We start from the raw sequence: 12,446 nt of genomic DNA, 5'->3' as shown, positions 1-12,446 counted from the left end.
ATATGAAGTTTCCCTTTGCTCTTAGGGGGCTTTTGAGAAGAGCTATAATTTTTCACTTTTTGTTTTGTGATAATGTAGTAATTGGTGATCACAAAGAACAGTAAGTAGCTTCACTTCGGTTCCCAAACTGATCTTAAAGAAAAGTTTTAAGGGGAAGGGATGGGGATGGGACATGTTCCTTAGTCCCAACACAGGGAAGCTGCTAATTTTATTTGTCCACTATTATTTTCCATCTCAACATAGTCAGGAACTGTTGCAAGAGGAATAAAATTAAAACCAAATTTCATATTGCCGAGTACTTAAAGAAGACAAAGACAGCTCTTTGCCACTGTCAGTAGCTTAGAAATAGTATCCTATGCTAATCCGCAATGGCAGAAATGAAGATGGTTTAAATCAGATCTCATGACTAATGTATGAGTTCCCAATTTTCTTTATTTCCAGCTGCACGTTAGAGAACAAGGGCGTCTCTCGGAGATAATTCTGTTTTATATAAGTATATTAAAAATAAATAAATTAGAACTGCATAGCTCACAGTGCTAGTTAGAAAATAACAATCAATTAAAATGGTGCGTGCAATAGCTTTGTCTGCAAAACGGTTTCAAACTAGGTTCCCGGGATGTTATTCTTGATGCATTAATCACCCGCGCTCTGTATGGAGGCAGCCACTGTTCGCTTGGAGGGGAAAAAAAAAAAAAAAAAAAAAAAATGTTCCTGCCCAACGTGTCATGTTTCTTCTGTTGTTTAAAATAGAAAGTTCAGCCCAGTGTCTGGGAGGCACAGGGCTCCGCGCTCTGTTTGCGTTCATTATGCAACAGTTTACACAGAAGGGAAACGGGGCACACGCCGCTCCGGCGCGGGGCGCACCTCCCGGCGGGGCCGGGACCCTTCGGGCTGCGCCCGCCGCTGCCCGCCCGCGGGCCCTCCGCCGCCGCCGGTACCGACCCGAGCGCCGGGGCTCAGGGCAGGCGCTGCCCGCCGCGCCGCGCCGCGCCCCGCCGCAGCGCCGAGCTCCGTCACGGCGCGCAGCAGCCGCCGCCGTTCGCGTGAGGCGGCCGCCTGCCCCCGCGCCGCCGGGGAGGCGGCGGAGCGCCCCGGGGGGCGGCAGGTGGCGGCCCCCCGCCCCGCCGTGCCGTGCCGTGCCGTGCCGTGCCCACCGCCCCGCCGTGCCGTGCCCACCGCCCCGCGCCCGCGGGCAGCCCGCGCCGCTGCCGGGCGGGAGCGCGGCGGCCAGCGCTGGAGGCGGGGAAGGCGCGGTGGGGGGGGCGGTGTGTGTGTGTGTGTGTGTGGGAAGCGCCATGTCCGCTCCTGCTGGGCGACGTCCGTGCCGGGTTTTGCACCTTGTCCCCGGGTCTGCCTCACGGCCTGGAGGAGCCGCCGCCGCCGCTGCTGCTGCTGCGGTGTTTACTGAGCGCTCCTGTCCTGATATCACTCCGCTGGCATGGAGGAGGAGGAGGTGGAGGAGGAGAGCATTTGATCATTGTGATGGTGGCAGGAGGAGCAGCAGCAAGCAAAGCGGAGCAAAGCGTTAGGCTGTATCAGCTCGGCGTTTTGCAAAGACTTCTGAGCTCTACTTTTTTTTTTTTTTTCCTTTTTTTTCTTTTTTTTTTTTTTTTTGCCCTCCAGCTCGGCCCGGATTGTTCATGTGTTTACTTCCCCCAGCCCGAGGATTTGCTATTTAGGTTCCTGTTGAAATGCAACTGAGCAGCCAAAGTACTTTGCGAACGCGGTGCGGCATAAACACCAAAACTTTTTTCTAGAAGGAAAATACAATAAGCAAGCGGCTGTGCCTGTCTTTTGATGCCGGGAAGTGCGAGTGAGTGTGGCGTGTGTGCCCGGCGGGTGCTTGTGCTTGGATGCGTGTGCGCGAACGTGCGTGTGAACGGGTGTGGATGCGTGTGCGTGTGTGTGTGTGTGCATGTGGAGGGGCGCGCGTGTTTCTCTTTATACATGGAGGGAGAAGGCTTTTGGGAAAATCTCCGGAAATCTCATGGAATCTATTTTGAGATAATGGATTATAAAAAAGAAAAAGGAGGAAAGGAACTGGTCTGATATCTCCTGGAGTTTGCTACCCGAATTGCTGCTGCTTAGTTTGTTGTGCTTTTTTTTGTGTGTGTGTGTGTGTGTTTGTTGGTTGTGTTGCTGGTGATAACCTTTTAGCATCTTCTCTCTTTATTTCCCTCCACCCCCCTACCCCCCCCCCCCCCCCCTCTTTTTAATGTTTTGGAGCTTCTCGAGAGGGATTGGCTGGGGGGAAAGAGAAACATTTGCTTGGGATCGCTCTTTCCCTGATACATGGTGGTGCCCCCTCCCCCCCCACCCCCCTCCCGGTTCTCTAAAAAGTATCCCATCAGGACCCCGGAGGAGACCGTGTGTGTGTGAAGGGTAGGATAAAAAGTTCTTCCAAAATAGTGTGCACGGGCAAGAGGATGGGGGATTTTGCAGCCCCCGCTGCCGCCGCGAATGGCAGCAGTATCTGCATCAACAATAACCTGAACAGCAGCCTCAGCGGGGCCGGCGGTGCCGGTATCGGGGTTAACAGCACTCCCCACGGTCCTCCTGCCGCCGCTCCCGGTAACAATAACGCTAACAGCGGCGGCGTTCCCAAGCACAGCACGGTGGTGGAGCGGCTGAGGCAGCGCATCGAGGGCTGCCGGCGGCACCATGTCAACTGCGAGAGCAGGTACCAGCAAGCCCAGGCGGAGCAGCTGGAGCTGGAGCGCAGGGACACGGTGAGCCTCTACCAGCGGACCCTGGAGCAGAGGGCCAAGAAAACGGGCACCGGCGGCGGCAAGCAGCAGCATCAGAGCAAACAGCAGCAAGATGCCGAGCCTGCCGCGGCGGAGCAGAGGAACCACACTCTGATCATGGTAAGGGGCAGGGGGGGATGCGGGCCCGGGGGGAGGGTCGCTGTCCGCTCCCGGTCTCTTCGCCGGGATGAGCTGGAGGTCGCCCCGTTGTTTTCCGGAGGGGGAACGGGGCTCGGCTCAACTTTGGCGGTGGCAGGGCCGCGGGCGGGCTGAGCAGGGGGCTACCGGGCGCCTTCCGCAACTTCTCACGGGCAGGGCCGGAGTCGGGGGGAGGGCGGACAAACTTTTTTCCCCGTCTCTTTCAGAGGGGGAGAGCTGCGCCGCGGGAAAGAGGGGAAGGAGCGGTGCCGGGTGCGCGCCGTGGGCTGCCGAAAGCCAGAGGAGGGTTTTGTGTGCGGGCGTGTTCTGCGACGGCTTTTCCGCGCTATTTTTTTTTTTTTTTTTTTTTTTTGGGGAGGGGGGCGTGCGGCTACGCGGCCGTGCGCCTTCGCTGGCTGCCGTCTTAAATCCCGCCGCGGAGGAAGGTGGAAGTTGGCTCCGCAGGCCGGGTTGACGGCAGGAGGAAAAGTTGGGCAGGTTTCTCGCCTGGGTTTCCCCGGCGTGCGGGAGCCCGGCTATCCGTGCCAGCTGAAACGCTTCCTAAACTTTCCTTGGGTTTTAAGGAGCTTAGCGAGGAGCGGAGGTGGGGGGGGAAGGGGGCGGGGGCTAAGCCGGTAGGAGCGTAGCGGCGAGTAGGAAGCGGAGTTTCCCACTCCCAGGCTGCACCGATGATGAATAATAAAAAAGGTGCGGGGGGAGCCGGGCCCCGCGCTCCGTCGGAGCCTTATTTGTAGCAGGTCGCGGCCGCCCGCCGTTGCGGTGGGGTGCGGTGGCGGCAGCTCGGCGCGTTTGTCTCGGCCGGCGGGGGCAAGGGGGCGACTGCCGCGGGAGAAAGGCGTGCGTGTGTCCCGACGTGTCCCCCCGCCCCGAGGCCGCGCCGTGCCGTGCCGGGGAGGGGCGGGGGTGCCCGGCGCTCGGGGGCGGGCACGGGGCCGCTGGGTCTTCGCCGTCTGCCGGGCGCACAATGGGCGGCGGAGAGCGGCGGGGAGGAGGGAGGGGAGGTGCGATGGCAGCGTGTGGTTTTACAAGCCTCGCACGTCCCTCCCTCCCTCTCGCCCTCCCCTGCTGCGCGGGAGGGCCCGGCCGGGCGGCAGCTGCCGCCGGCCCCCGCCTCGGTGGGGAGGGGGGGGGTGTCTCCGTGACAAAGCGGCGGGGAGGCGGCCGTCCCGGTGGCGGCGGCTCTTCCCCTCGTGTTCCCCCCCGGCATGCGAAAGGAGGGAGCGATATGTTTATCTTGGGCCGCGCCGAGCCCGTCCTCCCCTGGCCGTGATACCGGGGCGAGTCCCGCGGGCAGCACCCTGCCCCTCCGCCGTCCCACCGGGCGCTTTGTCTGCCCCCCAGCCCCGCTCCGTCCCGGAGGGCGAGGAAGTGGGGATGGCTTCGCCAGCGGCAAACAAAAGCCCAGCGCCCAGCTCGGCCCCCACTCCCGCCCCGCCGCTAAGGAGCGGAGCGCGGCTCCCGCCTCCCTCCAGCCGGAGAGCAGCCCCCGCCGCCCGGCGCATCTCCCGGCGACGCCAGCCGGGGGGAAAGGGTTGGTTGCCGGGGGCCGGGACGCCTCCCTCGGCGGCGGGGAGGCGCGCAGGCCCCGCGGCAGCGGGGAGAGGAGGGAGCGGCGGCAGGAGCCACACAAAGCGGCGGAGGAGGCGGGGGGGGGGGGGGGGGGGGGTTGCTTCGCAAACAGGAAGCAGAAAAACCTCCCTGATATCTTGTTGCTTTCCTGATGTTACCAGCGAGGCACAACCACATTCCTCTTCCTCCTCGCGCCTTCCCGCAGGACTGAGGGTTTTTAGGTAGGCGCTGAGGTGCTCCCGGCCCCGCCGTGCTGTGCCTCGGCTCACATCTGCTCCCAGGGCAGGAACCGAGCGGCTAATCCAGCTCCCCGAGCAAGGGGCTGGCTTTCGGCAGCCAAACCGTCATCAAATCCCTTTTTCGCATCCCGTGTCGTTTGTACGAGATCCAGGAAAGGGGATGGAGAGGATCAGGAGAGCTGAGAATTCACTTCGCTCCAGGGAAGCGCTGCGGACACATCCAGCTCCAGAACAGCTCCTCTGCTCCTAGGGCCTTGCTCCTGGGGGTCTATCCTCTTCCCCTTCTTCCCAAACCCCACGCTAAAGCATTGAAGACCAGGGTTTTTATTTAAGTAGCTCGGTTGTCGGCCTTCCCTTGAAGATCTAGGACAGATACACAAAGCCCAGCTATAATGTGAAAGTTGTGGAAACAAAGTAACAAAAGGAGGAAACGCAGTTACAGCTCTCACTGTTATTAATTTGTTTCGGGTTGGGATACTTCAAGATCTAGGAGCAGCCTAATTAAAGGGTAGTTTGCTACAAAATCCATTGTAACCGAATTTTTGTGCCACAGTCTTCATGCTGTTTAAATAGACTCGGTGTGCGTTATGCTTTTCATCTTAAAAAGAGAAATTATAATACTTTATAAAAAAAGACCCATAAAAAGACCCATTTCCATCAACCATTTTTTTTAAAGACTATGTAGACAAATGTTGCCAAAAAATTTAGAAACATTATCTGCTTTATTTCACTTGTAAAGTGTTAATTATGATTTTTGTCTAATGTCTGTTAGGGAACATTCATGGTTACATGAAGGTAATACTTAAAACTTGAGAAATTGCTCCTTTTAAAGCAATTGAAAAGTATTTTATTTGAGACATTTAGGCTTTTTATAGTAAAAAAGAAAAGAAAAGAAACTTCTTCATTTCTAGCAATCATAGCAGTTTGGCAAGTTTCACTGTTTATGTTTATCATGATTTTTATTTACCAAAACAGTTCAACTTTATTTAATGTTTTCTTTTGGCAAGAGAAAGCAGTAAATTACATTTTGGGGTTTTCTCCCTTTCTTTATTCTCTGGTAAACTCCAGCTGAGACCTTTACAGTGGAACAATCGTATGGATCTGCTACTGCTTTACTCTTCACACACATTCATTCTTAAATTCTTCCCTCAGTTTATTAAACAGCACAATTTGGGAATGAAGCAGTCAGGATTAAATGACGAGTAGTGCAATGAGGGTAGCAAGAAATACTGTTTCTGATTCTTTTTTATCAAGGCAAATCAAAGGAAAGTATTGTCAGAGTGTGTGTGCGTCCCCCCGAATTGAGAGATGCTGAGAAGGGAGGGGAGACGTGCGCTGGGTCAGGGCAGCAGCCCCCCAACAAACCCTCCCAGAAGCTAGTGCTGACCCTCATGCTGAGGTGCCCTTCAGCAAGGTGGGTAAAACCCCAGGTCTTTAGAAGATGTTGGGCATTTGAAGACGTGTGCCCTGATTTTCTTCGTTTGATGGAGTACAAACTCTCCAGTCGGTACAGTGCTCCTTGTCGCCACCCCCACAGTTTACACCCTCACTCCTGGAGTTCATGAAAGGGATTATGCAGTTTCCACTGTTTCGGACTCTGTGTCAACTCACAAGCAGTTATCAATGGGAGCCTTTTTTCCACAAAGGGATGTAGGAGCATAGGCTTGGCTGTATTTCGTGAATTGCTGATCTGCTCTGAATTTGTGTCTTGTTACAGACCAAGTTTTCACTTGCTGAATTTTGAAATATTCAAATTTATAACTGTTTCAACCTCTTCTACTTGAGGAGAACAGTGGGTTTCAGGACTTGTTTGCTCGCACACAGGCATTGATTGGGATAAGCACAAAAATTGAAATTGTTTCTAAATGTCTGGGAGGATCTTTTTTTTTTTTTCTCCTCCAGTTCAACCTGGCAAAAGCCAAAGTTGTTTTCCGTGCCTTGGAGTTGGATTATTAGAATGCTGTACCAGCTTGGTTTTCAAAGGAAGTACTGGGAAAATTTGCAGTTCATCCAAAACACTGCTGCTCATCTTCGGACTGGTTCCAGGAAATATCAACACATTATTTCAGTTCTTTGGTCCTTTGTGAGCTAATCTGCCTTGTTTCCTCCTTTAAGTGCAGGAGTCTTCTGGCTCTGCATCCATGTTATCGTGTGTGGGTCAGAGATATTGTGTATGTATGTATATGTATACACATACACACATCATATATAAAATAAACAATAAATAATATATATTTAGTAGATAATAAATAGCCAACGATATAATAAATAGGCAAACATATAATAAATATGGCACATTATGTCACCTCTGTTTCTTATCTGCTGTTCTTATTGTGCTTTTTTGGTCGTTTTTTTCCCTAATGAAACACTGCATCTGTAATTACCAAGTTGACCTTCTAGTGCACGTTTAATTGCATCTGAGCTCTACTGTGAAGTATAAAGGGGCTGGAGCTACTTTTTCCTATTTTAAAAGCTCTTCAAGACTTTTCTTACTTAGCAGCATTATGGGTTTGATAGCTACTGTCATTCTGACCATTTCTAACTCTAAAACTGGTCCTTAGGAGATTGAGTTTGGAACACCATAAAAACAAAATGTTATTTAGATCACAGAAATTAGAGATGGAAGTCAAATGACCTATTAGATCATCTTTTCTCTTCCCCTGCCAAAGCATACTATGCCAATGCAGAATTACTTTAAAGTCAGAGAAAACACGGCTGGCAAATACAGTGTTTTCCAATACTGCTTTTTACCCATTCTGGGCTAATGCGCTGCCTCATGGAAGTTCATGATCATATTGTCCTACCTGAGGGAAGGGAGACGGGCCGGCCAATCCTTTCGGCTTGCTTTGTGTAGGGACAGAATGACATGTTCAGATTTACAGAAATCTGGTTCTCTCTCTCCCTTGTTGGCAGGTAGTCCACCTCAGAAAAGTAGTTTCCCCCCTACCCCCATCTCTCTTTTCTGTTGAGAAAGGTATCTGGAGCGAAAAGTGTAACTTCTTCATTTGTTTTAGTGATTCATGGATCATGTCATTAATGAAATCGAGTGCCGAAGAATGCTGTCAGTCTTGTGAGTAGTTTTTTAAAGCTTACACCTGCTGTATTTAATATAGTACCTGTGTGTATGTTCATAAACCTGTGCATGTTTCCCAGGTTCTTTCTCGTGTAATATTGCTGTTTAACCTACTGTAGAGGTGCTCAGGAGTTCATCAGTTACACCACCGTAGGAAACGTCTCTTTCTCTAGTGTTGCGAAGATGAAAAAGCAAGATGATTTTTCAGATGTTTCTTTTTATTTCCCACAAGAGGTCAAATACTGTAGCCCTTATTCACACCTGATGACTAAGTAGGATTTAGCATCTCTTCAGTTAATAAGCCATGTCTGGTCTTGCTCACACTGGGGTAAAGTCCGTAGTAAATGCAATAGTGGGATGATACCAGAATTAAATCCCAGGCCAGCAATGCTGCTTCTCTTTCATATGCATCATAGAAGGAGTCATCGTGTAACCTTTTTTATTTCGCTCTTATTCTAAGGGTGTATCTCTGTGTCTGCCTTATGCCACAGCCTCTCCCATTTTTCTTCTCCTTTTTGTCCCAACTCACGCTTGGTGCTCCCATGCGATTACTGTCCTTAGGACACGGAGTTTTTGCGTTGACCTCCTTTTGCAGCTAGTCAGCACAATAGGTTTCAGCGTAGCAAACTGAAAGGAACGGAGTCTCCTCACTTCAAGCACTGCTAGCCTCTAATGACCTTTGTATGCCCTGATAGAAAGTGTGTCCCTTTAAAAGACAGTGGGTTGGGTTATTATGGGCCATAGGTGGAGCAGGGCGAGTTGTATTTTGACATACGGTAGCCAGTCATAGTGAAATCCAAGCTTCAGATTGACCACATAGCAGGTGTTGAAAGTCCTGCAGCGAAGTTCTAGGCATCGTCAAGTTCAGGAGGAACAACTTTAGCTGGGACACGTCCAAAACTCATTCTACTAACGCAAAGCCAAAAACATTAATGTGTAATTGTGTTAGGACAATTGGTTGCATTTAGGTTAACCTAAATTTACAGTAACTTGACCTGATGCTTGAGGCTTCACAAGTGGCTTAGGCTGGTGTAAACCTGAGCTGCTGCCACTGAAGAAGTCCTGTCTTTCCTGCTCTTGTCAGTGGCCATATTTTCTTGCTGCCTCCCTTTGCTAATGCTCGCCCTTGCCCGTGTACCTCCACCGTCAGCTGGTTCCCCGAGCAGGTGAGGAAGAACTGACACGTTTCTTCCTTTTCTTCTGGGTTAGTTTTCAGCTGGATCAGCTCCGTGATTTTTTGACTGTCCCTCCCATGGGCAGCACAGTCTTACGACACCCTAATCCTCTTGTGAAACTTCACCCTTATCCCAGGGCAAACATCTGGGACCTCTTAGTTAAAACACGCTCAGCTGGTAACATACGTTTTACCTGAGCTAAGTAACACCTGGTGTCAGTGCTCATGGTTCTGTTCCCGAATACAGACACTGAAACAGGGAAGGAAGGCTGTGAGGAGCAAAGGAGTTTGAGTCATTTTGACTTAAACACTCGTGTGTATATGACGTTTGGTTGCATATTCCCGCAACATGTATAATTCATGTGAGAGATGTGCTTGGATTAGCAGAGGTTTAAGGACAGGTCTGACAGCTGGGAATGCTGACTGGAAGCCTTCGTGCGCGTGGTTTTGTGAATTGAAATGTGAGGAACCATTTCGGACTGAAGTTACAAACCTGTAATCAGTTTTCCAGTCTGGGATCTCACAGGCTGTTCCGATAAGTGACGTACTTGTACGTTCAGTGGGAATTTGGGAGTCTATGCAATTTGAAGTATTTATTTTTCTAGTTTGTCTAAGATGGTGAACCACAAAATTATATAACCTTGATTACTCTTTTGTTCCCCTCTCACACACTTCAGTTTCACAATGTTTGTAGCTCAAAAGTCATCACAGGCTGCTCCTGTTTGCTTTCTGAATGCTTGAAACCCAGTTTCATAGGGGTTAGGAGAAAATGTCTTTTTTAAACTTGCCGTAGTTAATAAGATAGCAGTGGCTGAGATTTTGTGCTTAGAGGAAGGGGCTGAGCTGCCCTCTTTCAAAACTTCCCTCTTTCGTATTGATTTTGTTTGCTGCTGCATACAGTTAAAATTAGCGAGGAGGTAAGAATACTTCAGTCTTTGGTTGGCCTGAGAGAAGGAGGTCCGCCTGTAGGAACTTTGCATTTTCCGTACATTTGTGTGACCGCCAAGGCTGATGCTGCAGCGCTGTCGGTAGCACGGATGATCTATTGCTGTCAGTTCTGCACAACCACAGCAAGCAGCGAGTAGAAAAGAAGTTTGAATTTATGACTTTCAGAACAACTAAGCTGATAAACAGAAAGACTGACAGCTCAAGGATTTTCTTTCCACTATTTATGGGGTTTTTTTTTTTGTTTCATCAGGGTTGCTTTCTGTAAGGTTTTCATATAGGGCTCTATAGTGTTCCATAAGGTTCTCAGCTCTCCACAATTGCAGCTTGGTGGAGTTGCATTTTAACTGATGGAAGGTGGGGCTGTTGGGCTGTGCCTCTTCCCTTCCTCCCTTCTTCGCACTTCAGTCCCTTCCCTGCGTTGCTTTAACTACGTGCCATACAGGAGCGTTTCAGGTTTAATAAAAGAAAATTCAACTTCATTTTCTTCTGCTCTTTAGATTCAGAAAAACAGCTGTTAAGTGCTGTAGTGAAGATGTAGCATCTTTGTGCTGCTTGTGGAAATCTCAGGCCTCTTCAGAAAGTCCTTGGATATTGTGTACATAGGTAAAGAGCAGAGAATCGGTCCTTAACTTTACCCTAACCGTGGGCGTTATCGCAACAAGAAGCTGATATGCCTATGTATGTGTGTTTATATAAACCAGTACACCTACATACACACTGGCTTTTAAACAGCACTGCAAGACAAAGTGAAAGGATTTATGATCAGTGATCAGCTTTAACAGTGAAAGGGGATGTCCTAGACCGATAAGTTTAAGAACTCTTGATAGGCACCCATTTTCTATATTTTCAGCCTCTTTCTCTTTCCTTTAGCTCATATCTAATCTGCTGTGATGTTTTGGCAGTTCTTCATTGTCTTTAATCTAAAGGAGGAAGGGAGGTGGTTACGGCAGATGAGACGCTGGAGGAGTTCTGGAAAGTATGGGAGTTTTTTGATCCTTTAAGATATTTCCTTACATTAAGGAGGATAGACCAGCACTTAGCCAAAAGAGAAGTTGTGGCATTCCCTACGACTTCTGTTTATGCAGAATATTCCAGTTTCTCTAGTATTTGAGAAAATGACTTTAAAAATGACTGCCTTAGCTGGCAGTGGTTGTCTTTAGACTGCTGAAAAGATTGTTACATTTCAGATGCGATTTTTGCTGTTGTTCTGATTTCTCTGGATTGCATTCCAGTGCATAACTGAGGCAGCATAGGGAAAACTGCTACTGACGTTAAAGAGCCGATTTTTAATGACGTTTTTGGCAAGCAGTGTCTCTATTCATTACACATATTTTTAGTTGTCATTGGAGCAGGTAATGTGTCTTTGAAGACTTTAGCGGACTCATACAGAAGACTGCAGGCTTCTGTAGCTGAACGGCCGCCACGTTGTTTGAGCTCCAAATTGGCTGAAGCGTTCTGGCGTGTAATCCATGGCTGGATATGAAGTAATGGTTCAAAATAATCTGTAGGTCCTTCTATTACAGCACATTTCTGGGCTGAGCTTGCAGTCTTTGCATTCCAGAAAAAGCAGAGATACTGTGCTGAGGTTGCAGTGCTATCTTTTTTTTTTCTAATTTTTGCTAACTAGTTTGTAGGCTGGAAGATTATGTAAAGGCTGGATGGCTGCAGTTTTGAAAATTCACCTGGGAGAATTTGGCTTTACGTTTTTTTCACCCCAGGGGAGTCGACTGGTGCTTCTTTTTCTAACCCATTTTAATACATGTTCTACAGCATGCAAAACAAAACCAAAAAAAAAAAAATCTGTTTTATTTTCTCTCCTCCCTTTCATTTACAACAAAACAAACAAAAAACCTTTATGTTGGCACTAGAGTTTACTGTCCTTCTCAGTAACGTTTTCGTTGTGGGAAACACCAGCAGTGGGTAGGGATAATAGAGATTTGTGAACGTAGAATAGCAAAACCAAGACTGATTTGGACTAGTGGTGTTAAAAGCTTCACCCTTCCTTCACCTATTGCTGTGATAAAGCATATGGCAGTCTAGTTACAGCCATGTAGCTCTGGGAAGTTGGCATAGACCATCTTTTTTTACAGTTGCTATTGATATTTGAATACAAGAAACACAGTATTTTGTGATTTTCACGTTGTGTCAAAATACTAAGTATCTTGAAAAAGTGATTCCTCAGGGATGGCAAATTTGTCTCCTACTCTCTTTTTACTGTAAAATTTCACACAGCTTAAAGCCAGTAGTAAGAACACAATATGTTTACATGTCTTTTAAGTAGTTTATCCAAATGAAATACCTGTGTTCTCATGGCACACTGCATACAATGTAGGCACTTTATGATGCAGGTACTGAAGGTGTTACGGTCTCTGGAAACCCTCCCTCATTATTATAAGACCTCTTTATGGTCTCTTCACATGTTACTACTTTAGAGTTAGTTAGATGAGGCAGCTGAAGCAAGTTAGCAGTTTGCTGCCTTTAAATGAGGTGGTCTCCTCTTCTCTCTGTCTTGTAGTTCTGTACTTAACGCTGGCCTG

General features: G+C 48.9%; 1 protein-coding gene across 2 annotated transcripts in view; it reads left to right on the top strand.

Annotated features, from left to right (window-relative positions):
• The first annotated feature begins 2,426 nt into the window (after positions 1 to 2,426).
• Positions 2,427 to 12,446, top strand: part of MAML3 (mastermind like transcriptional coactivator 3) — a 246,672-nt gene continuing 236,652 nt past the window's right edge. For both annotated transcript variants that reach the window (XM_086612204.1, XM_086612203.1), the window contains exon 1: positions 2,427 to 2,867. In XM_086612204.1, coding sequence (XP_086468330.1) covers positions 2,427 to 2,867 — 441 coding nt within the window. The remainder of the gene's footprint in view (positions 2,868 to 12,446) is intronic.

Source organism: Tauraco erythrolophus, chromosome 5 (genome assembly GCF_009769465.1).
Source record: "Tauraco erythrolophus isolate bTauEry1 chromosome 5, bTauEry1.pri, whole genome shotgun sequence".
Classification (NCBI taxonomy): domain Eukaryota; kingdom Metazoa; phylum Chordata; class Aves; order Musophagiformes; family Musophagidae; genus Tauraco; species Tauraco erythrolophus.
The sequence above is the reverse complement of the archived record's forward strand: the minus strand, read 5'-3'. Positions and strand labels throughout refer to the sequence as shown.